We start from the raw sequence: 25,165 nt of genomic DNA, 5'->3' as shown, positions 1-25,165 counted from the left end.
TTAATAATGTAATTCATGACAGATACAGTTAGGTACAATTCACCCCCATGTTTCTGCTCTAACAGAGCCCCATCACAATTACAGCCCTGTTGATTAATCAAACAGAACACATATCATAAAAACGTAAATGTACATGTAATACATTTGATTCGAAAAAAGAGAAAATCATAACATTAAGAAATAAAAAAAGCTTATACAAAACACCGAGTATCAAAGTGTTTAAAAAAAAAAAACATAAAACTTTTAAATAATGTTTGTGTTTCAATGTGGAACATAGGTTGCTTTTCAAATGCAAATTCCATCACTATATGTCAAACTAAAATGGCTCTGGTAAATAAAACATGATAAGTCCAACAGGCTTCTTTCTTTACCTATTCTTGATCTCAGATTTGGCAGAAAAAACAGTTATTTTATTTTTTTGGAGCATTAGATATTCACACAGTAATAGATTGTTCATCAGAGAATACAAACACAATACTGAGCATGTTGAAAATGCCAAAAATATGTTGTATTCATACAAAATTAAAAACTCATTTATAGCCCCTTACTTTAGTTATCTCCTAATATCTGGAGAAGTGTTCCTAGATGAACAATGCGATTCTTTGTACATTTCACATGTTCTGCCCGGTAGTGCTCCACTCATGTTTTAATGATGGTGCTTGTCTCGGTCCCATGAACACTAGCTGTGTTCACCAGAGTTATCAGGGCCAGTAAACAGCATCCCCTGTGACCCAGTGCAGCCCGGACACTCCCTGTGAGATCCAGGATGTGTAAAACAAACAGAGAGTGGACATTACCCAAACTTAAGCCCCATTTTATCTCACCTCAAATAAACCAGCTGGAGACATTTTGGCAAGCTTTGTGATTGAGACCACATAAAAACTGTTATTTAAAAGCTGCAGTGCAGAGTTGTGAACTTAGTTTATAATGCGAGTCAAATGGACAAATGATCCAAAATATGAAAACAAGGTTCACCTCCAGTCGTAGCAATACCATTTAGTGAGAAGGGTAATATTAATAATTGTTACACGGCTGACTGGAATACTCAATTCTAATTTGTCAATTTGGACATTCCAGAGGTTACTGCCACGCAAACTAATGACCATTGCTGAGGAGGATCAAAGAAGGGAAAGAAAGAGGTTAAAAGACAGAGCACTGGATTTCAGATGAATCACTAGAAGAAGACGGACAGGAAGTAAACACTAACAGTAAGAGCAGAAGCAGGCTGACAGGAAGTAAACAGTAACTAACTTTAAGTTACGTTGTTGTCAGCTCTGACATCTAGGCATCAAGGAGAATTTCAGAAACAAACAAATGTAAATAAAACTCAAACAACTCACCTTCATGCAGAACCTGGTGTCAGGCTTGTCCACACCGTAGTCCCGCATGGCCTCCTCATACGTCATGGTTTGGAAAGGAACCTGAACGGGACCTTTCTCTGCAGACCAGGAGTAAGCTAACAGCCCCTCCACCAGGGCCAGGATGCCTGCCTGCTCCACAAAAGACATTTCTATGTCTACCTGAGAGAGATGATGGGAAAACACACATCAGAACTCTTACCAACTCGTAAAGTCTAGGCAAAAACCAGGAAAAAGTGCAGTTAGCTATTTTCCCCCAGGTCAGCGCTTTTCATGTCCGATGTGAAAAGTCAAGATTGAGTTATTTTAAATTACGTACGTAGAGTTAAAGTAATGTATCCTACGTAACGTTGGTATATGTTCCATGACAAAAGTTCTTATTTTGACACAAACCATGATCTTTTCCTACATCTGACCAGATTTAAGATTCAAAAGGCTTTATTGTCATATGCACAGTAGTTACAGTGAACCTGCAGAGGTTCGACATGGACACGGACATACTCTACAACTTCTACAGGTGCTCCATAGAGAGGATCCTGACCTACTGGTGCACCATAGAGAGGATCCTGACCTACAGGTGCTCCATAGAGAGGATCCTGACCTACTGGTGCACCATAGAGAGGATCCTGACCTACAGGTGCACCATAGAGAGGATCCTGACCTTCTACAGGTGCTCCATAGAGAGGATCCTGACCTTCTACAGGTGCACCATAGAGAGGATCCTGACCTTCTACAGGTGCTCCATAGAGAGGATCCTGACCTTCTACAGGAACACCATAGAGAGGATCCTGACCTTCTACAGGTGCTCCATAGAGAGGATCCTGACCTACAGGTGCACCATAGAGAGGATCCTGACCTTCTACAGGTGCTCCATAGAGAGGATCCTGACCTTCTACAGGTGCACCATAGAGAGGATCCTGACCTTCTACAGGTGCTCCATAGAGAGGATCCTGACCTTCTACAGGTGCACCATAGAGAGGATCCTGACCTTCTACAGGTGCTCCATAGAGAGGATCCTGACCTTCTACAGGTGCTCCATAGAGAGGATCCTGACCTTCTTCAGGTGCTCCATAGAGAGGATCCTGACCTTCTACAGGTGCTCCATAGAGAGGATCCTGACCTTCTACAGGTGCTCCATAGAGAGGATCCTGACCTTCTACAGGTGCACCATAGAGAGGATCCTGACCTTCTACAGGTGCACCATAGAGAAGATCCTGACCTTCTACAGGTGCACCATAGAGAGGATCCTGACCTTCTACAGGTGCACCATAGAGAGGATCCTGACCTTCTACAGGTGCTCCATAGAGAGGATCCTGACCTTCTACAGGAACACCATAGAGAGGATCCTGACCTTCTACAGGTGCTCCATAGAGAGGATCCTGACCTACAGGTGCACCATAGAGAGGATCCTGACCTTCTACAGGTGCAGCAGAGAGAGGATCCTGACCTTCTTCAGGTGCACCATAGAGAGGATCCTGACCTTCTTCAGGTGCACCATAGAGAGGATCCTGACCTTCTTCAGGTGCACCATAGAGAGGATCCTGACCTTCTACAGGTGCAGCAGAGAGAGGATCCTGACCTTCTTCAGGTGCACCATAGAGAGAGGATCCTGACCTTCTTCAGGTGCACCATAGAGAGGATCCTGACCTTCTACAGGTGCACCATAGAGAGGATCCTGACCTTCTACAGGTGCACCATAGAGAGGATCCTGCCCTTCTAAAGGTGCACCATAGAGAGGATCCTGACCTTCTATAGGAGCACCATAGAGAGCATCCTGACCTTCTACAGGTGCTCCATAGAGAGAGGATCCTGACCTTCTACAGGTGCACCATAGAGAGCATCCTGACCTTCTACAGGTGCTCCATAGAGAGCATCCTGACCTTCTACAGGTGCACCATAGAGAAGATCCTGACCTTCTACAGGTGCACCATAGAGAGCATCCTGACCTTCTACAGGTGCTCCATAGAGAGAGGATCCTGACCTTCTACAGGTGCACCATAGAGAGCATCCTGACCTTCTACAGGTGCACCATAGAGAGGATCCTGACCTTCTACAGGTGCATGTTACGACCCTGGGTCGTTATGTTGTTGTGTGCAGGTATTTTCTTCCTCCTCCTGTGTCTGTGTGGCTGCGTATGAGTGAACAGGTGGTGCCCGGTAGCTGATTGGAGGCCCTCGACAGGCTGATTGGTCCACCTGGGGAGACGGGAGGATATTTAACTGCAGCCGTGCAGTTCCTCGGCCGCTCTCGCTGACTCCACTTCTCCTACTCCCAGCGCGGCGCTTTTTGATATTTTGTTCTATGGTGTTGTGAGTGCACTTTGGTATCGTTTCTCCTTCTCCATAGAGAGGATCCTGACTGGCTGCATCACGGCCTGGTACGGCAGCTGCACCGCCCTCAGTCGTGAGGCTTTACAGAGGGTGGTGAAAACTGCACAGCACATCACCAGGACAGAGCTGCCCTCCATGGAGGATTTTTACTTCCAGCGGCTCATGAAGAAAGCCCTCAGGATTATAAAAGACCCCCATCACCCCAGCCACAAACTGTTCAGTCTGCTGCCGTCTGGCAGGCGCTACCGCAGCATCAGGACTAAAACCACCAGATTCAGAGACAGTTTCATCCCACAGGACATAAGACTGTTAAACACCTGAGCTTGCACTACTTTTTTTTTTTTGGGGACAATTTTATTATATTTTTATGAAAATCTATGTCTTGTAATTGCACTGTTGAGGAACGTTTGACCTACATTTTTCATTCATTGCATAACTACACCTTAGTTGTGTATGTGGCATGACAATAAATCTTTGAATCTTCAGATTTATATTGTACAGTTTGGTAAGTTCCCCGACTAGATTTGAAATGTTCGGCTCAAATACCAACCACTAAGGAAATAAAAAGAACAGTACAGTCTAAACATAAGTCCTGCTGTGTGGGTGCATTGTGTCCTCCGTCCTACCTGAGTGAACTCCGGCTGCCGGTCTGGTCTGGAGCCTTCATCTCGGTAGCAGCGAGCAACCTGGAAGTACCTGCCACACAGCGAAGACAAAGGATGTTATAACCAGGGGTGCACATAACTTTCTCAGTGAGGTACTCAGATGAGTACCTGGAGTCAGTGTTTGGTACTCCAACTTCTGGCTCCACTCAAAGTTATTTGATGAAGCCCTCTGTATCGCGAACGTCAACGGGGGGGGGCTAGTGGAGTACTTCTCGACCACAGAGCGTCAACGTTGTGATCAGCTGTTTTAGCGCAGTTCTCCAGTGAAGGGGGGGGGGAGTCTCCCTCCACAGCCGGTTGGCGTAGTTTTGGGACAATTCAGTTGTACAGACCGACGTTAACAGCAGCCCTGTCTGTGAACACGGAGACCGAATCTGTCGTCCGGTGATCTAACCGCCTTCTGGAAAATCTTCACAAGTACGTCGGTACGCAAATACGCTTTGTGACACAAGTGACGGTACGCATTTCAGATTGTTGCCGCGCATGCGTACCATTTATGTGCACCCCTGGTTATAACTCACCTTCACTTTTTCTTTCTATCAACTTTCTAGTTCATGTTCAAAAAGTATATTGTTTTCCCTGTACAGAAAACATTCTGTATTAGCATTGGTTCAAAAATGTCAAGGAATTTAACGGCACATTTCAAATGTATATTTATGTATAGATGTCGCAATTGTACTAAGCTTTGGCAATTCAGTATGTCATAATGATCATGCTAATAAAGCTATTTGAATTGATTTGAATGTTGATAATTACATCCATCTGGGATATTGGCTATAGCATGTTGAAGTGCAAATATAAAAAAAAGTGTATAATAGTGTATATAATACTCTAGGTTTAACAACAAATCATTTGAAATAACAAAAGTGGTATCTGACTATCAAATACAGGCAAAAAGCTAAAACATATCAAACACATATGTATTTTTCAGTGATGAGCATGTGCAGATCATCACAAACAAACAGGTTGCATTCAAATGTTCAGTTATCTTAGGAAGGTTTCAAACAGAGTGAAATGACCCAGAAGCACCTCAGTGTCAGCCATGTAAAGAAAATGTCTCCAGCGATGGCTCCCGTGCCTTTGGCTCTTCTCCAACTCTGCATTTTCTTCATTATTTTTCAGTGTTTGTTTACATTTGGGTGTGTGCTTTTAACTTTGTCCGCTACATGCAAGCGGATGCTGGCCTTTCTATCTGCCAAGGGAATTTACAGCGGTTGTGCTTAAAGCAGTGTATGTTCCGCCGCACGCCGACAACAACAACAACACAGCGCTGGACGAGCTGTTTGGTGTAATCCAGGGGTTCCCAACCCCCGAGCCGCGGACCATACCGGGCCGCGTAGGTGTTACTGCCAGGCCGCGAAACAGCTGTGAGTTTAACGTAATATTTGCAGAATTATAAATATATACAATTATTTTGTCATGTTTTTTTCAAGAAGTGTCATATTATTTCATCCAGGAGCTTAGTTAAACTTTCACCAAAAAACAGTTGAAAATGGCTTTTATGGTGTTCCGAGGGATTCGGCGGCTCAGCCTAAGGTCTCAGCCTCTCGTGCGCACGAGAAAGTTACCGGTGCGCCAAGTAGGTAGAGGAGCACAAAGGAGACAACTGCTTCATTGCAGACTGTTATGTTTATGTGGGGAAATGGCAGTGCATACATTATTTGAGATATATTTCAAACTCAGACTTCATTTTAAGGACATGTCGGCCAGGGGTGTAGAGCTATTTGTTTAAGCACCGGATTGGCAAAACAGGAGAGTAAACCAGTCAGCCTTGATCTATGAATTTATGTCCGGGACTCTCACAGTATCTGCTGCACATAGCTCTTTTATAGATGGAAAACCTCCTTCACTTCATGAAATGGCTGCAGCGCCAGGAGGCAGCGGGACATGTAGCTCCGACTCTGAGAAGTGCAGCACCAGCACGCCGAGAGCTGTGTCTACCTTCTTCAGAACAGCTTAAGAGTGACTGCAGGCTGCTACGTGTTAACCACACACACATCAAACTGCCCGATTATTCCCCCTATTACTCGCTTTATGAAGGAGATGCCCGGTCACCAAGGCGCATGATGTGTGTGTGCACCGGAACAACACACACACACACACACACACTACCAACACATGTCCCAAGTACTACCAACACATCAGCTGCCCTACGCACGGTGGAAACACAGTGGACCATGTTTATTCCCCTTTCCGACATGGATATAAAGCTCGCCCTCCCTTCGGGGAAATCAGACCACATCTCACTGCTGCCAGCTTACTTTGAAACGACGGAGTGGTGTGTGTTTGAGGATGACAACATCAACACACACACGGACGCGTTGCTACATTGGCAAATGCATCGATGACGTAGTACTGAAGATTACTGTACGGACACTCCCTAATCAAAAGCCCTGGATAAACAGCGGGGTGCGTACCAAGCTGAAAACGCGCAAACAAAGGTGGAGACTTGGATGAGTACAGGAAGTCAAGGTGCGCGCTCAGACAGGGTATATGCAGGAATCCTGAAGTCAAATGTAAAACCTTTTAAGACCTTTTTCAAGACCCTCTCCATACATTTTAAGACCTCCTCGCCACTTCGAGTTCTAACCGGTTACATTGGCGACACACTTTACCTCACATGTACTATATACAGTATTGATTGTAAGATAGCACAACTAAACAGTTTGTGATGACTCCTTATCATAATTCAGATAGAACAAAGCACAAGAGAATGAATTGTGTGACCAACCCAATGCAAGGTTTATTAGAAAAAGAAACCATTAGAAAGTGGTAGCCATTGTTAAGCATTGTTCCCAAGAGATAAAACAGACAGACTACTGAAGCCTCCTTTCCACATGAACTTCAACCTCTCTGTGAAGGTCAGGTTTAATGCAGTATGCTGCTTTGTTGCTTCTGTACTCTGTGCTCTTTCATTCCAGTAAAACTCCTCAGAAACCATTAGAAACCAGTATTTGACCAATAAACAAAACAATTGACAAAACTTTGAACTATGAAATATATTAAACTTTGGTGAGCTTCAGCGGGGTAATGCCATATAGGAGCTCCATCACAAATACCCAGGGGTTAAATTGGGTCGGGCTGTCCGGGGCTAAGCCCCGGCACATAGGACGACGCTCTGACGTCATCACCCTCACACATTTGTCATATGTTTACAAAAAACGATATATATGTTAAGACTTTTCTCGTTCTTAATATAGACTATATTTAGGGTCTATATGTGTTGACTTTACTTTAAAATAGCAGATCTCTGTGACCGGATATAGTTTGGCTTTGAACATGTGTCTCTTACCGTACCGCAGCATCAGGACTAAAACCACCAGATTCAGAGACAGTCATAAGGCTATTAAACACCTGAGCTTGCACTATTTTAATTTATTGCATAATTTTGTATTAAATGTATGTCTTGTAATTGCACTGTTGAGGAACCTGTGATCCAAGTTTTTCATTCATTGCACAACTACACTGTAGTTCTGTATGACACGACAATAAATCTTTGAATCTTGATAAGAGCTGTTCGAATTATCTAGTCTAGATAAAGGAAACCTCCTTTATAGCCTCCTTTAGCTTAGGAAACACTGGACTTTCCTTTACAAAGGGAAAGGACAAAATGCTGTCCCACAATACCTAGCAGCCGCAACATTTACCAGGACATAACATTGGGCCGTTCACTGAAACAACAGATCGTGAGCGAGGAATGCGAATCATGAAGGTTACGGTGCTTATTAAGCAATTTAAAAGGTCCCCTATTGTGCGAAATGCAGCAGACTCACAAAGTGTCAGCAAATAAAACCCTCTCTCTTGTCCTCCTTACCAACATCTCTAAAAACGGGGGAACAACGGAGCTGATCCAGATTTGATGAGCGCTACTCTTCTTTTTTAAAGCTACGGCCCACAGTCAGCACTTTACTGTAGTAACAGAGACCTATAATATATGCTTAAAAATAGTTTAATAAGAGACCTTTAAAACGTATACCCTCTCTGAAGAACCAGCACCTTACCGTGGTAGAGAGGTTTGTGTGCCCTGATGAACCTGGGGGCTGTGTTGTCTGGAACCTTGTGTTCCTGGTAGGGTCTCCCATGGCAAATTGGTCTCAGGCAAGGGGCCAGACTAAGATTGGTTCAAAAGACCTCATGAAAGACGACACACGAAGTGAGGATACCCGGCCCGGAGGAAGCCCGGGGTCCCCTTCTGGAGCCAGGCCCAGAAGGAGGACTCGTCGGCGAGCGTCTGGTGGCCGGGCTTGCCACGGAGCCCGGCCGGGCACAGCCCGAAAAGGCGACGTGGGCAACACCTCCGCTTCTCCGTCCCGCGGGCCCACCACCTACGGGAAACAGCGATGGGGTCGGGTGCGCTGCCAGAAGGGTGGCAGTGAAGGCAGAGGGTCTCGACGGACCAGACCCGGGCGACAGAAGCTGGCTTTGGGGACGTGGAACGTCACCTCTCTGGGGGGGAAGGAGTCGGAGCTTGTGCGGGAGGTGGAGCGTTACCAGTTGGATCTGGTTGGGCTCACCTCTACGCACAGCGTCGGCTCTGGAACCTTACTTCTGGATAGGGGTTGGACTCTATTCTTCTCCGGAGTTGCTCAAGGTGTGAGGCGCCGGGCGGGTGTGGGGATACTCACAAGTCCCCGGTTGGGTGCTTCGTTGTTGGAGTCTACCCCAGTGGACGAGAGGGTTGCCTCCCTACGCCTGCGGGTTATGGGGGGGAAAACTCTGACTGTTGTGTGTGCTTATGCACCCAACAGCAGTTCAGAGTATACGGCCTTCTTGGAGACCCTGGAAAGAGTCCTGTATGGGGCTCCTGAAGGGGACTCTTTAATCTTGCTGGGAGACTTCAACGCACATGTGGGCAATGACGGAGACACTTGGAGGGGAGTGATTGGGAGGAACGGCCCCCCTGATCTGAACCGGAGTGGTGGTTTGTTACTGGACTTCTGTGCTAGTCATGGATTGGCCATAACAAACACCATGTTCGAACATAAGGATGCTCATAAGTGTACGTGGTACCAGAGCACCCTAGGCAGAAGGTCCATGATCGATTTGGTTATCGTATCATCGGACCTGAGGCCGTATGTTTTGGACACTCGGGTAAAGAGAGGGGCGGAGTTGTCAACTGATCACCATCTGGTGGTGAGTTGGGTCGAGTGGCGGGGGAAGCCTCTGGATAGACCTGGTAAGCCCAAACGTGTAGTTCGGGTGAACTGGGAACGTCTGGAGGAGGCCCAAGTTCAGGAGGCCTTCAACTCACACCTCCGGCGGAGCTTTTCGGGCATTCCTGTGGAGGTTGGGGACATTGAACCAGAGTGGTCGGTGTTCAAAGCCTCTATTGCCGAAGCCGCGGCGGGGAGCTGTGGTCTCAAGGTCCTAGGTGCCTCAAGGGGCGGTAACCCTCGAACCTCCTGGTGGAAACCGGTGGTCAGGGAAGCCGTCCGACTGAAGAAGGAGGCCTTCAGGGATTTGTTATCCCGGGGGACTCCCGAGGCAGTTGCAAGGTACCGACAGGCCCGAAGGGCAGCAGCCTCAGCCGTGGCCGAGGCAAAGCAGCGGGTGTGGGAGAAGTTCGGAGAAGACATGGAAAAAGACTTTCGGGCGGCACCAAAGTTGTTCTGGAAAACTGTCCGACACCTCAGGAGGGGGAAGCAGGGAACCATCCAAGCTGTGTACAGTAAGGATGGGACGTTGTTGACCTCAACTGATGGAGTGTTAGGGCGTTGGAAGGAGCACTTTGAGGAACTCCTGAACCCGACAACTCCGCCCTCTATGTTAGAGGCAGAGCTGGAGTATGAAGGGGGATCGACACCAATCTCCCGGGGGGAGGTCACTGAGGTCGTCAAACAACTTCACAGTGGCAAAGCCCCGGGGGTGGATGAGATCCGCCCAGAAATGCTGAAGGCTCTGGGTGTTGAGGGACTGTCATGGTTGACACGTCTCATCAACGTTGCGTGGAAGTCGGAAACAGTACCGAAGGAGTGGCAGACCGGAGTGGTGGTTCCCCTTTTCAAAAAGGGGGATCAGAGGGTGTGTGCCAATTACCGAGGCATCACACTACTCAGCCTCCCCGGGAAAGTTTACTCTAAGGTACTCGAAAGGAGGGTCAGGCCGATTGTCGAACCTCAGATTGAGGAGGAACAATGCGGATTCCGTCCTGGTCGTGGAACGACGGATCAGCTTTTTACTCTCGCAAGGATCCTGGAGGGTGCCTGGGAGTATGCTTATCCAGTCTACATGTGTTTTGTAGACTTGGAGAAGGCGTATGACCGGGTTCCCAGGGAGTCACTGTGGGAGGTGCTGCGGGAGTATGGGGTGAGGGGGTCTCTACTCAGGGCCATCCAATCTCTGTACTCCCAAAGCGAGAGCTGTGTCCGGGTCCTCGGCAGTAAGTCGGACCCATTTCAGGTGAGGGTTGGCCTCCGCCAGGGCTGCGCTTTGTCACCAATCCTGTTTGTAATATACATGGATCGGATTTCGAGGCGTAGTCGTGGGGGAGGGGGTCTGCAGTTCGGTGGACTAAGGATTGCACCACTGCTTTTTGCAGATGATGTGGTTCTGATGGCTTCATCGGTCTGCGACCTTCAGCACTCACTGGATCGGTTCGCAACCGAGTGTGAAGCAGCTGGGATGAGGATCAGCACCTCCAAATCTGAGGCCATGGTTCTCAGCAGGAAACCGATGGACTGTCCACTCCAAGTAGGGAATGAGTCCTTACCCCAAGTGAAGGAGTTCAAGTATCTCGGGGTCTTGTTCTCGAGTGAGGGAACAATGGAGCGTGAGATGGGTCGGAGAATCGGAGCAGCGGGAGCGGTACTGCAGTCTCTTTACCGCACCGTTGTGACGAAAAGGGAGCTGAGCCAGAAGGCAAAGCTCTCTGTCTACCGGGCCATTTTCGTTCCTACCCTCACCTATGGTCATGAAGGATGGGTCATGACCGAAAGGACGAGATCGCGGGTACAAGCGGCCGAGATGGGTTTTCTCCGCAGGGTGGCTGGTGTCTCCCTTAGGGATAAGGTGAGAAGTTCGGTCATCCGGGAGGGACTCGGAGTTGAACCGCTCCTCCTTCGCGTCGAAAGGAGCCAGTTGAGGTGGTTCGGGCACCTAGTTAGGATGCCACCTGGGCGCCTCCCTAGGGAGGTGTTCCAGGCACGTCCAGCTGGGAAGAGACCAAGGGGTAGACCTAGAACCAGATGGAGGGATTATATCTCTTCTCTGGCCTGGGAGCGCCTTGGGATCCCCCAGTCAGAGCTGGGTGATGTGGCCAGGGAAAAGAAAGTTTGGGGCTCTCTGCTGGAACTGCTACCTCCGCGACCCGACCACGGATAAGCGGGAGAAGATGGATGGATGGATGGATGGATATATATGTTAAGACTTTTCTCGTTCTTAATATAGACTATATTTAGGGTCTATATGTGTTGACTTTACTTTAAAATAGCAGATCTCTGTGACCGGATATAGTTTGGCTTTGAACATGTGTCTCTTACCGTACCGCAGCATCAGGACTAAAACCACCAGATTCAGAGACAGTCATAAGGCTATTAAACACCTGAGCTTGCACTATTTTAATTTATTGCATAATTTTGTATTAAATGTATGTCTTGTAATTGCACTGTTGAGGAACCTGTGATCCAAGTTTTTCATTCATTGCACAACTACACTGTAGTTCTGTATGACACGACAATAAATCTTTGAATCTTGATAAGAGCTGTTCGAATTCTCTAGTCTAGATAAAGGAAACCTCCTTTATAGCCTCCTTTAGCTTAGGAAACACTGGACTTTCCTTTACAAAGGGAAAGGACAAAATGCTGTCCCACAATACCTAGCAGCCGCAACATTTACCAGGACATAACATTGGGCCGTTCACTGAAACAACAGATCGTGAGCGAGGAATGCGAATCATGAAGGTTACGGTGCTTATTAAGCAATTTAAAAGGTCCCCTATTGTGCGAAATGCAGCAGACTCACAAAGTGTCAGCAAATAAAACCCTCTCTCTTGTCCTCCTTACCCACATCTCTAAAAACGGGGGAACAACGGAGCTGATCCAGATTTGATGAGCGCTACTCTTCTTTTTTAAAGCTACGGCCCACAGTCAGCACTTTACTGTAGTAACAGAGACCTATAATATATGCTTAAAAATAGTTTAATAGGAGACCTTTAAAACTTATACCGTAACTTGACAAAGTGCTTTGTTTTAACATTCAACACTATAATAATCAAAAGGACAAAGATGAAAGTCACTTTTTTACTTTAAAATGATCAAATAAAGTCAACATTTCACAGTTTACTGAGCTGTGTGGGGTTTCTTAAAGTTTTAAACATGTTTGAATGGTGATATACACAGTGATAGATGTTAAGGCCTAACAAGTTTATAATAAATACAATTGTATATATTTTTTAAATGTTTTACCATAAGAGCGCACGGTGCAAAGTATCCACAGTAGATGGGCTTACAGTAGTCTGCTGTACAGAGAACTGTAGTTTCCCCTCAGCAGACGCACATTAATAACATCCGATAAGATGAGCCCTGCTCTTACCTGTCGACCCCGGCTACCATGAGCAGCTGTTTGAACTGCTGAGGACTCTGGGGCAGCGAGTAGAAGCGGCCCGGCTCTCTGGACGGAACCACAAACTCTTTGGCTCCCTGAAACACAAGACCATGATCAGAGTGTGGCCTTCACATGTTTCTGAGGGAAGCAGAACATACAAGTCATCTCTTTCTATAATGAATCATTCTCAGATGCTTCGACTGTTTGATGGGCAAAGTGAGTTGAATTCTGTGCGGGAATATTTAAATAATGAAGGATCTTCTTACCCCTGGTGTTCTCTTAAACAAGGTGGGAGTTTCCACATCCACAAAACCTACAATGAGAAGAATAAAAGAGACAGCTATAAAGTCCATGCATCTGAGAGAAAACCCAGACAAACCCTACACTAAAGTACAGAACAGCTTCTATTAATCACAGTCCTCTCATTTCAGTCTGATCAGGGACCGTATGCTGAAGTGTGTGTGTGTGTGTGTGTGTGTGTGTGTGTGTGTGTGTGTGTGTGTGTGTGTGTGTGTGTGTGTGTGTGTGTGTGTGTGTGTGTGTGTGTAGTGTGAACTGGATTACATTATCAGGAAATGATGTAACTTCTACTTTTATCTTTAATATTTGTATGCATGCTTCTTAATTAATATGAAGCTCTTTACTTGCTGTAACACCTTTACATAGTATCAATACCAGTATCGTGATTCTGATTCATTTGTTCTTTTTTTTATTCACTTATAAATTCATACAATAGAGTGCGTGAGTTTAACGGTGTGTATTAAACAAAAACAGAGCATTTTCTGTCTGATTGTATTCCTGCTTTGTTAAACTGTAGTATGTGCTCATGTGTTTCATCGGGGATGTATTGCTGCCTGAATATGCTTCATGAAAGGCAGCTTTTCCTCTAAAAGAAATTGTTTCTGATCCTAAATATCTTGGTTTCTTCTTTCCTACGGTCACATTGTTCTGATGTCTGACCTAAAGCACTTCAGTAAAAAACATCTTAATGATATTTCTTCTCTCTTGGATTCATTTGCACTGCATTTGATATTGAGCTAATCCAAAAGTAACTGAAAGTAATCAGATTACTTTTATATTTTGAAGCTCAGATTAGGTTACTGATTACTTTTCTTAACAGCTAACTAATGACTTCTAAGGTAACCCTCCCGGCCCTGGTCCCGGTGAGGAGATGCTGGTCCTGGCTCTGCTCACCGTGCTGGTTGCAGAGGAACTCCCTCATCCTCATCACCAACTGGGACCTCAGCCGGAGGTTCCTCTGCATCTCAGACGACCTCAGGTCCAGGTAGCGGTACTTCATCCGCAAAGACTCTGACTTCTGTGCGAAAACACAATCATTCATAATTAATAACAATAATAACATATAATTTAAAATGTGCAAAGTAGTGACTTACTTTGACAGAGTCTTTAATTTCAAAAGGCAACGTGCGGCACACGTTCAGAACCTCCACGCTCTCAGCCAGGACTTCTATCTCTCCTGTCGGCATGCCCTGCTCATATCAAACCAGAGCCAACTTTATTTATACAGCAGTTTCATACACAAAGGTCACTCCAAGTACTTCACAAAGCAAGCACATAGACAATTTACAGTAGATGGGAACTTGACACTAAATGATCCTGCAGCTATTCAGCGATGACATGCTTGATATGGTCTACGCTGACTTTGCAATGCACTCATATGTTCCAGAGGTGTGGGAACAATACTTTGCCCTCCCGGGTTTTACTACATGATCGTATTGAATGTACAGCTGCTTGAGAACGGCCTCCTACTGATAGTTCAGTAGTTGGAATGGTGGGTGGCTGACCACTGAAGGCATGTCTTTGTGAATCATCTGTCAGCTTCAACATTAGATTTTCTTCTAAAGCGGGCCATGTTTTGTTGCAGCCTTTGAGGTACATTTAAAATGATACATACTTTAAATGTGCTAATAAAGACACATCAAACAATAGATTAAAGTGAAATACAATACACATTATCGTGTGTATTTCAATATAATGTATGTCTTGTGAATTTATATAAAAACTCTTAAAGGGAGGTGTGCAAGGGAGTTGTATTGGCACGTAAGCTTGGCTTGATGATAAGAGGGAGATGTGCGATAATGAATATAACAATCCTATTAAAGTGTACTCAGTTCTGCCACTCTGCTAAACTACAGCCAGCTGCTTGTTAAATACAAAAATGTAAGTTTCTAAATTATTTCCAACATTCTTGAATTTTTTTATTGAACATTGAAATGAAGGGAGAAGGCAACAATAAAAAGAGAAAGATAGTTACATTTTACCATTCCACATTGTCTTTGCTGCTCTCTGCTGGATTCATTCTTATTTAAAAAAGAAATCTTAATATTTGTTATTTAACATATGTTCCCCATGTTAACAGTTATTTGATTTAATTAAGGCGTTTTAAACCTCCCTTTCCATTGTAAGCATTGACGTATTATTGGTTTGGATGCATTGTATAAAGTATGACAGCATATTATTTCAAATGTAAATTACAGTCTGTGGTATATTCATATTTATTGTCGATAGTGTCTGTATTATGATGTCTATTTTCATACCTGATCTATAGTGTATTCAATTTCTTTACTGCTTTTAATAATGTTCATACCTCATTATACTGTAGTGTAAATAAATCAGTTTATATATATATATATATATATATATATATATTTATATTTATATGATAGCATGAATAACTCTTCTATCTGCTTGTTTTGCACGTCTGGTGAGATGCTAACTGCATTTCGTTGCCTTAGTATTTGTACTCTGTTCAATGACAAAGTGGAATCTAATCTAAAGCACTGAGGATAATGTGTGAATGGCAAAGGAACCAGTATCATGTGATTCGAGCCAGCAGTGAACCTACAGCTCTTTAAAGCGAACCCAGGAGGGTCTGCTCCACTCCAGCATCCCCACCCTGACTGATTCAATATCTCATGCCACTCACTAACCGTGTTCTCCTGCCCCGCTGGGCGCCGTCTGACTGTTCCTGTAACCTTGACGACAGACTCCGTTGTGAGATCACACAGCCCCGCTCTCAAATGACTCGCTGACTTAAAACACAGAAGAAAATAAAAAAGAAGTTCAATCTAAAAATAATGAGAACTGGAGCAGTAAATCAAATTATTGTTAGTATTATTATAATAGTGTTATTTTCTGTAACAGCATTTAGAGACACTGTATTGTGGTATTTGTTTCCATCCTTACTTCTCCCTGAGGAATGAGGACTTGTGCCAGGCCGCTGAAGTCTCGCAGGATGACAAACAGGTCCTGCCTGTCGGAGGCAGAAACTGTTTTTAAATATTTATTAGAGAAAAAAGTCTGGATAGTGCTGGGAACTTTGCTCCCCAAAACACAACTGTCAGGTTGTGATATAAATTTATCTACACAGGTTATAGTTGTGCAGCTCGACAGGAAAGGTAAAGCCAGTAACATGTATTACTGACACACAGCACCTGTCCTGAAGACCAACATATGGCTGAAAGATGTGCAGTGTACAGAGTACTGTCATCACAGGTTTTTGGAGCAAGATACGATTGTACAGAAACTCCTAGTCAGGCCTGGGAGTAAAGGATTAAATTAAACATGATTACGTTTCTTCTTTCCTAAGGTCACATTGTTCTGTTGTCTTACAGAATACACCAAGTAAAAAACATCTTATTATATTTACTTTCTCTTTTATATATTTGCATTGTATTTGAGCTAATCCGAGAGTAATGGAAAGTTGATTACATTTTTGTTTACAGGCAACTAGCAATAGTAATGGATTACATGTTAAAGTAACCCTCCCAACCCTGCTCATGGTTCCTAGAGCCTGACTCCTCCTGACTGAGATCAGGGCTCATTTCTCCCCACAGTCTGACATAACGTCCCCCGTTTTCAGTAGGCTTCTTCTTTTAGATTTACTGTCAGATGGTACATGTAAATCCTTTCTCAATTTGGGATGAATAAAGTGTCTATCTATCTGCAGAGTCTCACCTGAGGTACTGGACCCAGCCACACAGCGTGACGCTCCCCCCCACATGATGTGCCCTGAGCTCTCCACAGGCGTGGCTCCTGAGTGACAGACTGTTGGCACCTTGGACAGAAACTGATGTGGATCATGGCGGGACAGTACAAGTTGATATGATCACATTATGTTATCTTTAATACATTATCATTGTTCAAATGAATGATTCCAAGCACGCTGTAATACAGATAAGTTACAAAACTAAACCGTTATTAATTCATGATTAAGACTAATTATTTTTATAATTTAGCATTAGGGCTGCATGACATTGGTGATTAATGCCATTGTGAAGTGATGTGATAAAAAATAGCATTTGTGATAAATAGATATTAATAAAGCATGTGGACCATATGCCATAATACTACCATATATCATATGGTTTGATGTTTGTTTTTAACTGATAATCTTAATTGTTGCTTAAAAAGTGTAGGCTGAACTGATTCCAATATGATTTATTGCCATTTTAAGAATTGTACCCACATTGTAATGATTATCAAGATAATGTCGTGAATTTAAATTATTTTGCTAGTTTAATCGTATAATAAAATGTCTTATTTATCGTCCCATGCCTAACCTTATAGTCAATCAATCAATGTTTATTTATATAGCCCAATATCACAAATGTTACATTTGTCTCAGTGGACTTCACAGTTTGTACAGAATATCAGTACGACAATATGACACCCTCTATCCTTAGACCAGGGGTGTCAAACTCAAGGCCCGAGGGCCAAATCCGGCCCGCGACTTCATTTCATGCGGCCCCACAAGAGCTTGCAAAGAATATCATATGTGTATTATACAGTTACATGCCGCTTTACAGAAACACATTGCCCATAAACTACATGCCCCACAATACATCTCAAATTAGACTTTTTTCTTCAGAATGTGGCTTTTCTTTTTAAATCATTTTGTGACATGCACACTGAAGAGACTCGCAGTTATTTGCCCTAGACTTCAGCTTTCAGACGTAGTTAATTATGAAGTTATTACCCTATCCGATAATAATCCAATGCAGAGGCAATCATGTAATATAATACATTATTTTATATATATTATATATTTATATATGTATATTTATATAGTCTTGAAGTTACAACCGGCCCTTTGAGTGCAACCATGATGCTGATGTGGCCCGTAATGAAATTGAGTTTGACACCCCTGCCTTAGACTCTCACATCGTACAAGGAAAAACTTCCAGAGAAAACCCCACAGTTTAAAGGGAAAAATTGAAGAAACCTCAGGGAGAGCAACAGAGGAGGGATCCCTCTCCCAGGACGGACAGACGTGCGATAGATGCCGAAGATAATACATGTACAACATAAAATGTTGTAGTCATGTGTTCATCCTGGACCCTGAATGACGTCACTGTCTAATGGCAGTCAGGTACAGTGGATCTGTTCCCTCTAACCTTCAGTGAGTCATTACAGTCACATGATGCACCAATCACTTTTAGAGTACCTGTGTGAGCAGCAGCAGCCCTGTAGGGTGTGTGTGTGCAGCTCAGGGGTCTGAGCTGAGGGGCCCCCAGCAGCAGGGGTCCTTTCCTAGAGGTCGACGGTGAGCTTTGGTACCAAACAGCGCGAGCCCTGAGAGCAGTGCACGCTTTCAGCAGCGCGTGCCTGCTCCTCACTAACATGGTGCTCCACAGCCACACTGAGAAGCTGCAGGCTGAGATAACCTCCGTCAGTCCCACAGCGGGCTGTCGCTGTGTCTGAATGGAGCACACTCAGGCTCCCTCTGAGGGAACACAGTTATAAAGAGTTCCTTGGTGAACTAATGAAACCATAATAACACTCGCTGGAACTCCACTGACCGGGGCAGGCTGTCACCGTGTCCGCTCCTACTTCCGTATATTCCACTGCTCTCTGCTAATGTGGATGGGCTTTTCTGCAGCATTTCACATTAGCTTCATGCTAATCCATATGCGTAGGAAGGAAGGAAGCGTAAACGGAAGTGCCGCCATGAAGACCAAAGCAGTCGATCTTCTTCTTCTTCTTCTTTCGTGTTTATTGGCGGTTGGCAAACCGACTTGTAGGTGCATTACCGCCACCAACTGGACTGGAGTGTGGACAAGAGACTAAGCAGAAAACAAGAAACAAAAGAAACAAAACAAAGAACCAAAACTCTAGATTATTTTTGAATGTATCAATTTCTCTTAGAAATTTAATAATCTCACAATATATATTGCCTGATGTTTTCCCTAACAGTCCTGATAGCGACAAGTCATAGAATTTAGCTTTCTTCAATGTCTGGAAAAACACATTTCTCTGAGTACTATATTTCCTGCAAAGCAGTAAAACATGCTCAACAGTTTCTGGCTAGCTACAGTGTATACTTTCCGGTTGGATGCTTTCCTATTATACTTAATGTTTGATTGAGACCTGTATGACCTATTCTTATCCGAGAAATGACATTTTCCTCCCTTCTTTTAAACCCCACCTTCCTTCCATCCCCCACATACCTGTGAATTTTATAAAGATGTCTTCCTGTATCACTAAGGTCCCAATGATCTTGCCATGTTGTTTGTGCATATTTCTGTATGAATGTTTTAACCTCCGCTTTACTGAGTGGAACTTCTATGTCTATGTTCATACTTCTGAGTGTTTGTTTGGCCAGAATATCCACCTGTTCATTACCCTCCACACCAACATGAGCAGGAACCCAGATGAAACGAGTTGCTATGCCTTTGATTTGCATTTTATATAAAATTAGATATATTTCATTTATTATGTCCATTCTAGATGAAGATCTACCCGATCGTATACTCGATAATGCTGAAAAGCTGTCAGATGCAATTACACTATTATGTATTTCTTTCTCCTCTATCCATTTCAATGACAGTACCAATGCCAACAACTGTTGTGTATACTGACACATGGTCTGTTACCCTTTTCTTGATATGTGTATTACTCACTGGGATGTATACTGCTGCCCCTGCACGCCCTGTCTCTGGATCTTTGGAACCATCTGTAAATATGATTGTTCAGTCTGAGTGATATCTTGCAAAATAATTCTGAAATATGCACCATACTGGTAGTTCTTTCTTTTCCTTTAACTCCCTTTGTATATTGAGGTCTACACTTGGCAATGGGAATAACCAGGGTGGAATGGACGAGATTGGAACTGTGGGGCAATACTGTATTTGATTCAAACCTATACTTGCTGCTTTAACATCGCCAATCCATCCAAAACTTGTTAATTGTGACTCATTGTGCTCCCAGCAGTCTTTCAAAAATACTTTTCGCAGGATGACTATCACTGTGCCCCTGAAGGTTTACCCAGTATCCCAACATTAACTTCACTCTTCTTATCCTTAAAGGCATTTCTCCCATTTCCACCTGTATTGCTGATACTGGAGATGTTTTAAAAGCTCCACTACAAATTCTCAGGCCTGAGCTTGTAGGACATCCAGTTTTTTAAGGTTTGATTCTGCTGCTGCCATGAACGCTATACACCCATAATCGAATAAAGGTCTCATAAGTGCCCAATATATATTCAGAAGTGATGAGCTACTTGCTCCCCACTCCTGTCCCGCCAAACACCGAAGTACATTGTTGACTTTTTTACATTTATTTTGAACTTTTCCTATATGATTGCTCCATGTTAGCTTTCTGTCAAACCAAACACCAAGAAATCTTATTGTATTAACCTGTTCAACAGGTTGCTCATACAATTTTAACGATATAGGAGCAATGTTATGCCGTTTTGTAAAACAAATGACCTGCGTCTTAGCTACCGACAGTTTGAATCCCCATTTATTTGTCCATTTCTCCACTTCCACTATTGCAGCTTATATTTTCTTTCCAACATGTGCTACATTGCGGCCTTTCTCCCACAAAGCCCCATCATCTGCATACAAAGATTTTCCCATACTTGGATTAACTTGATTAAAAATGTCATGTATCACTATATTGAACAGCAACGGACTACACACACTACCTTGCGGAGTACCATTTTCCACAGCATAAACACTTGAATATTCTGCACCTACTCTTACTTGTATTTTTCTGTCCAGTAAAAAATTCATAACCCAATTATATGCTTTACCACCAATTCCCAATGATTTTAACTTGATTAGTAGTCCTTCCTTCCAGAGCATGTCATAAGCCTTTTCAATATCAAAGAAGACTGCAATCACTACTTCCTTGTTGGTCTGTGCTTTCCTGATGTCTGATTCTAAGCACAATATAGAATCCATTGTATTCCGACCCCTACGGAACCCACTTTGATATGGGGACAACAGAGCTTTACTTTCTAAGATATATGTTAACCTTTCTGTAACTATTCTTTCCATGATTTTGCATAAATTAGATGTCAGGGCAATAGGCCTGTAGCTAGATGGATCTGAAGGGTCTTTCCCTGGTCTTTCTTTAGAATGAGCACTATTATCGCTTGTTTCCACACTGAAGGAAGTTGGCCAGAATCCCACACCCTATTAAACAACCTTAACACAATGACTAGAGTGTTATCTGTCATGTGTTCCATCATTTTGTAACAAACACCATCTTTCCCAGGAGTGGTTTGACGAGCACTAATAATTGCTCTTCTCAACTCAAACATACTAAAATGCAGGTCCAACTGATCCCCTAACACTTCTACTCTATCCAATATTCTCGGGTTTTCCATGAGTGCACTGCCTGGCTTCCTCTGTAAGGTTATCTGAACTATGAACTTTCCTTAATGTTTGAGCTAGAAGTTCCGCCTTTCCTAAGTTTGTGACAGCCATTTTGTCCCCTCTGCTCAAAACTGGCAACTCATAATTCCTTCGAATTCCCCCCATTCTCCTAATCATGCCCCAAACATCTGCAAGCTGTACTTCTCTTCCAATACTATTGCAATATTGCCTCCAAAAAGTGCGTTTTTGCATTCTTATTGTTCTCCTTACTATAGCCTGGGCCCTTTTATACTGATTCAAAGCTTCCTGAGAATGGCTTTTTTTGAGTTGCCTGAAACCTTTATTTATGTCTTTAATGGATTTCCTACATTCACCATTCCATCAGGGTACACTCTTGGTACACCTAACTCCTGCAATTTCCGGAATTGTTTCTTTGGCTGAATGAATGATAACCTTAACCAGCTCATCATTGAATTTATTTATATCATCATAATTTTCCTCTTGAAGTGTTTTACATCTATTCGTACTTACAACTTGGAAGGCATCCCAATTAGCTTTTCCCAATTTCCATCTAGGAATTTTCTTTTCCTTCTCAAACCTTATGTTGGTCCCAACTTTAGTCATTACCGGATAATGATCACTGCCCACTGTAGTATGCTTTACCACATTCCATGTACTTATACCTGCTAAAGCACTAGATACAAATGTCAGATCGAATACTGTTTCTATATTCTTCGTGCAATTATATCGTGTTCCTTCCCCAGTGTTAATACACACTAGCCCGTGGTCATCTATAAATTCCTCAACTACTGCACCATTTGCATCTGTGCTACTGCTTCCCCATAGCGATTTATGTGAATTAAAATCCCCACACCATATTACTTTGTCTTGCAGTGAACCCCCAGCATCCTCTAATATCCTTTGATCTAATTTCCCACATGGATTATAATAATTTACTATATCTATAGGTCCTCTATCATTCCATACCCTTATAACTATTGCTTCATGATCTGTACTTACATGCATAACTTTGTAACTTATACCACTCTGTATAAACGTTGCAACTCCTCCCCCTCTGCCAGAGTCCCTATCTCGTCTAACTGCAGTATATCCCTTCACAATAAAATCCAGTTGTGGTTTCAGCCATGTTTCCTGAATACAAAGTACATTAGGTTTCTCTCCCAGGTTGTCAATATATTTTTTGAACTCTTGTCCATTTGCAATTAAACTTCTAGCATTCCACTGCAGTACAATTAACACCATCATGATGATCCAGTCCATGTCTGAGGTTGTTGGACGTCATCATTTAGGATATCTTTCACATTTTCCCAGTGCATCCCTTTCACATCAAGGTACTTTTCAGCTGATTTGACAATTATTTTGATTCTTTCATTCCGGTTTGTAGTCTGCGCTGAACAGTTGATAATCTCTGCCATAAACAGTATCTCTCTTTTACTCACTATCAGAATGTCCTCCTTCAACTTAACAGAGTTGTGAACTTTTCCTATTTCTTTGCTCTTATGGTTGTTTCCCATTTTAACCTGCGTTCCTCCTGAAACTGTCTTTGCTGTCTCTGCCTAGCTAACTCCCTGTGTCACCCTGACTCACTGCACCTCTTCTGCTTTCTTGCTAACCTCACATCCACGGTACGCTGAGCTATGCTTCCATCCGCAATTGCAACATTTCAGCTTTGCCCCTTCTTCACATTTTCCGTATTCATGATCTCCACCACATCTGCCACACCTTTGTTTTCCCTTGCACACTGCCGCCACATGTCCAAATCTCTGACATTTAAAACATCTTAGCGGTGGTGGAACATACGGTCTCACATCATAACACATATATCCAATAAGTATCTTTTCCGGAAGCCTTTTTCCATCAAAGGTGATCAGAACCGAAAGACTATCTTCTTTAATCCCATTGCGGTTTGCTTTCATGCGTTTGACATCACTTATTTCTGCATTTGTTATATTCTCTTTCACATCATCAGCTTATATTCTGACGGGGATTCCTTTCACAACTCCCCTGACTAGCTTTTTACCACTGAACAGTGAACATTCCACTTTCTTACCCTCCACGGTACTCATCTTTATTGCTCTCCCCTGTTGCTCTCTATCCCTACATTTGATCAACATTGATCCATTCCTCGATACTTTAGCACTCATTACCTCCCCGATTTCTTTACTGATGGATTTAGTTAAGCGTATAGGGTTCCACACGCCGAACGAAGCTCCCTCTTGCGCAAGTTTCACAACCACCATGAACTCCTGTTGCCTATTTCCGACTACTCTTTCTCTCCTTTCCCCCTCACTATTGCTCTCATCCGAATTAGTATTTCCTCCCTTTTTACGTTTCTTTCTCCTCAAAGCAGTCGATCTGCAACATTTCTTTTTTTTAAACGCACGTAATCTTGACTTTTTACATAATTTCTTACAACACAGATCCAATTTAGACTTAAATGTATTCTCCTTTTGTAACGCAGCTATTGAAACACTAGAACATATTTTCTTTTGCTGCACTTACCAGTATTGGTTTAGGCTACTTACAATTGAGCAAAACTTGAATGACTTTGTATATTGCAGTGTAGCTGTTGAATTTTACTTTAGGTGTAACTAAGGTTAAGTGTTGATTATATTTCACATCATTCATCCAAATCTGTAAAGTAACTGAAGGTATTAAATAAATAAATGTAGTGGAGTAAAAGTACAACATTTACATCTGAATTGCAGTGGGATATAAGTAGCAAAACATTAAAATACTTAAATCTCAAAATTGTAATGAGTAAATCTACTTATTTTCTTTACATCACTGATTACTGATTTACCATCAGTTTTTTCTGGAACACTTTAGAGCGGTGTTAAGTAGTACCCTCCGCTCCAGCAGGTGGCGCTGCTGCGTTTCTAACCGCTGTGTAATCCTCAGAAGAGAACCCTTTCTTAACAAGTAGAAACAGGTGTTAAAGACTGGGACGGCTGTCTTTAAAGTGTGTATACCCGTCTGTGTGTGAGTGTGTGTGTGTGTGTGTGTGTGTGTGTGTGTGTGTGTGTGTGTGTGTGTGTGTGTGTGTGTGTGTGTGTGTGCGTGCGTGTGTGTGCGTGTGTGCGTGCAAAAAGGGCCGGCCCCAGACTTTTGGGGGCCCTAAGCAAGCTTTGGCTTGGGGGCCCCCCTCACTCTAGCGCAGGGGTCGGCAACCCGCGGCCCTCGAGCCGCATGCGGCCCTTTAAGCCCTCTGCTTTGGCTCCCTTGAGTTTAGACAAAAATAAGAAGGAAATAAAATAAAAGTATTTGTAGGACTATTTATATTTTGTTGCATGGTTGAAAATGTTTCGTATCTTGTATTTTGAGGTGATACTGTGACACATAAATAAAAAAACTAAACGGTTTTAATTAAGTAAACCAAAATATGCGTCACATCCTGCTACGGTCCCGCGCCGTTGCCTTTTCCTGTGGGTGAATAACCTGACCCCCGGCTCGATGAGCGAACTATGGATAAATCAAAGAAAAGTACCGGAGGAACACAGGATTTAATTCTGCCTGGACAGAGTTATATGCTTTCACAGCAAACGATGCTGGTTTACCGGTATGTTTGATATGTAGAGAGAAGTTCTCAAAGGTGCTGCAGCCTTTACATATCGAGGAACAACACG

The 25,165-nt window shown here is 43.4% G+C and overlaps 1 protein-coding gene across 1 annotated transcript in view; it reads right to left on the bottom strand.

Moving 5' to 3' along the window:
- dars2 (aspartyl-tRNA synthetase 2, mitochondrial) overlaps nt 1–18,914 on the bottom strand; it is a 35,882-nt gene extending 16,968 nt beyond the window's left edge. The window contains exons 1-10 of the mRNA XM_079650963.1: nt 18,362–18,914; nt 16,873–16,984; nt 16,102–16,168; nt 15,846–15,947; nt 14,289–14,384; nt 14,089–14,212; nt 13,161–13,207; nt 12,883–12,989; nt 4,315–4,384; nt 1,274–1,520 (exon numbers count right to left, since the gene is read on the bottom strand). Coding sequence (XP_079507089.1) covers nt 1,274–1,520; nt 4,315–4,384; nt 12,883–12,989; nt 13,161–13,207; nt 14,089–14,212; nt 14,289–14,384; nt 15,846–15,947; nt 16,102–16,168; nt 16,873–16,984; nt 18,362–18,539 — 1,150 coding nt within the window. The 5' untranslated portion in view covers nt 18,540–18,914. The remainder of the gene's footprint in view (nt 1–1,273; nt 1,521–4,314; nt 4,385–12,882; nt 12,990–13,160; nt 13,208–14,088; nt 14,213–14,288; nt 14,385–15,845; nt 15,948–16,101; nt 16,169–16,872; nt 16,985–18,361) is intronic.
- Nucleotides 18,915–25,165: the final 6,251 nt, after the last annotated feature.

The sequence above is a fragment of the Notothenia rossii genome, assembly GCF_949606895.1.
Source record: "Notothenia rossii genome assembly, chromosome: 9".
Classification (NCBI taxonomy): Eukaryota; Metazoa; Chordata; class Actinopteri; order Perciformes; family Nototheniidae; genus Notothenia; species Notothenia rossii.
Note: the sequence above shows the minus strand (reverse complement) of the source record. Positions and strands in the feature narration are given on the sequence as shown.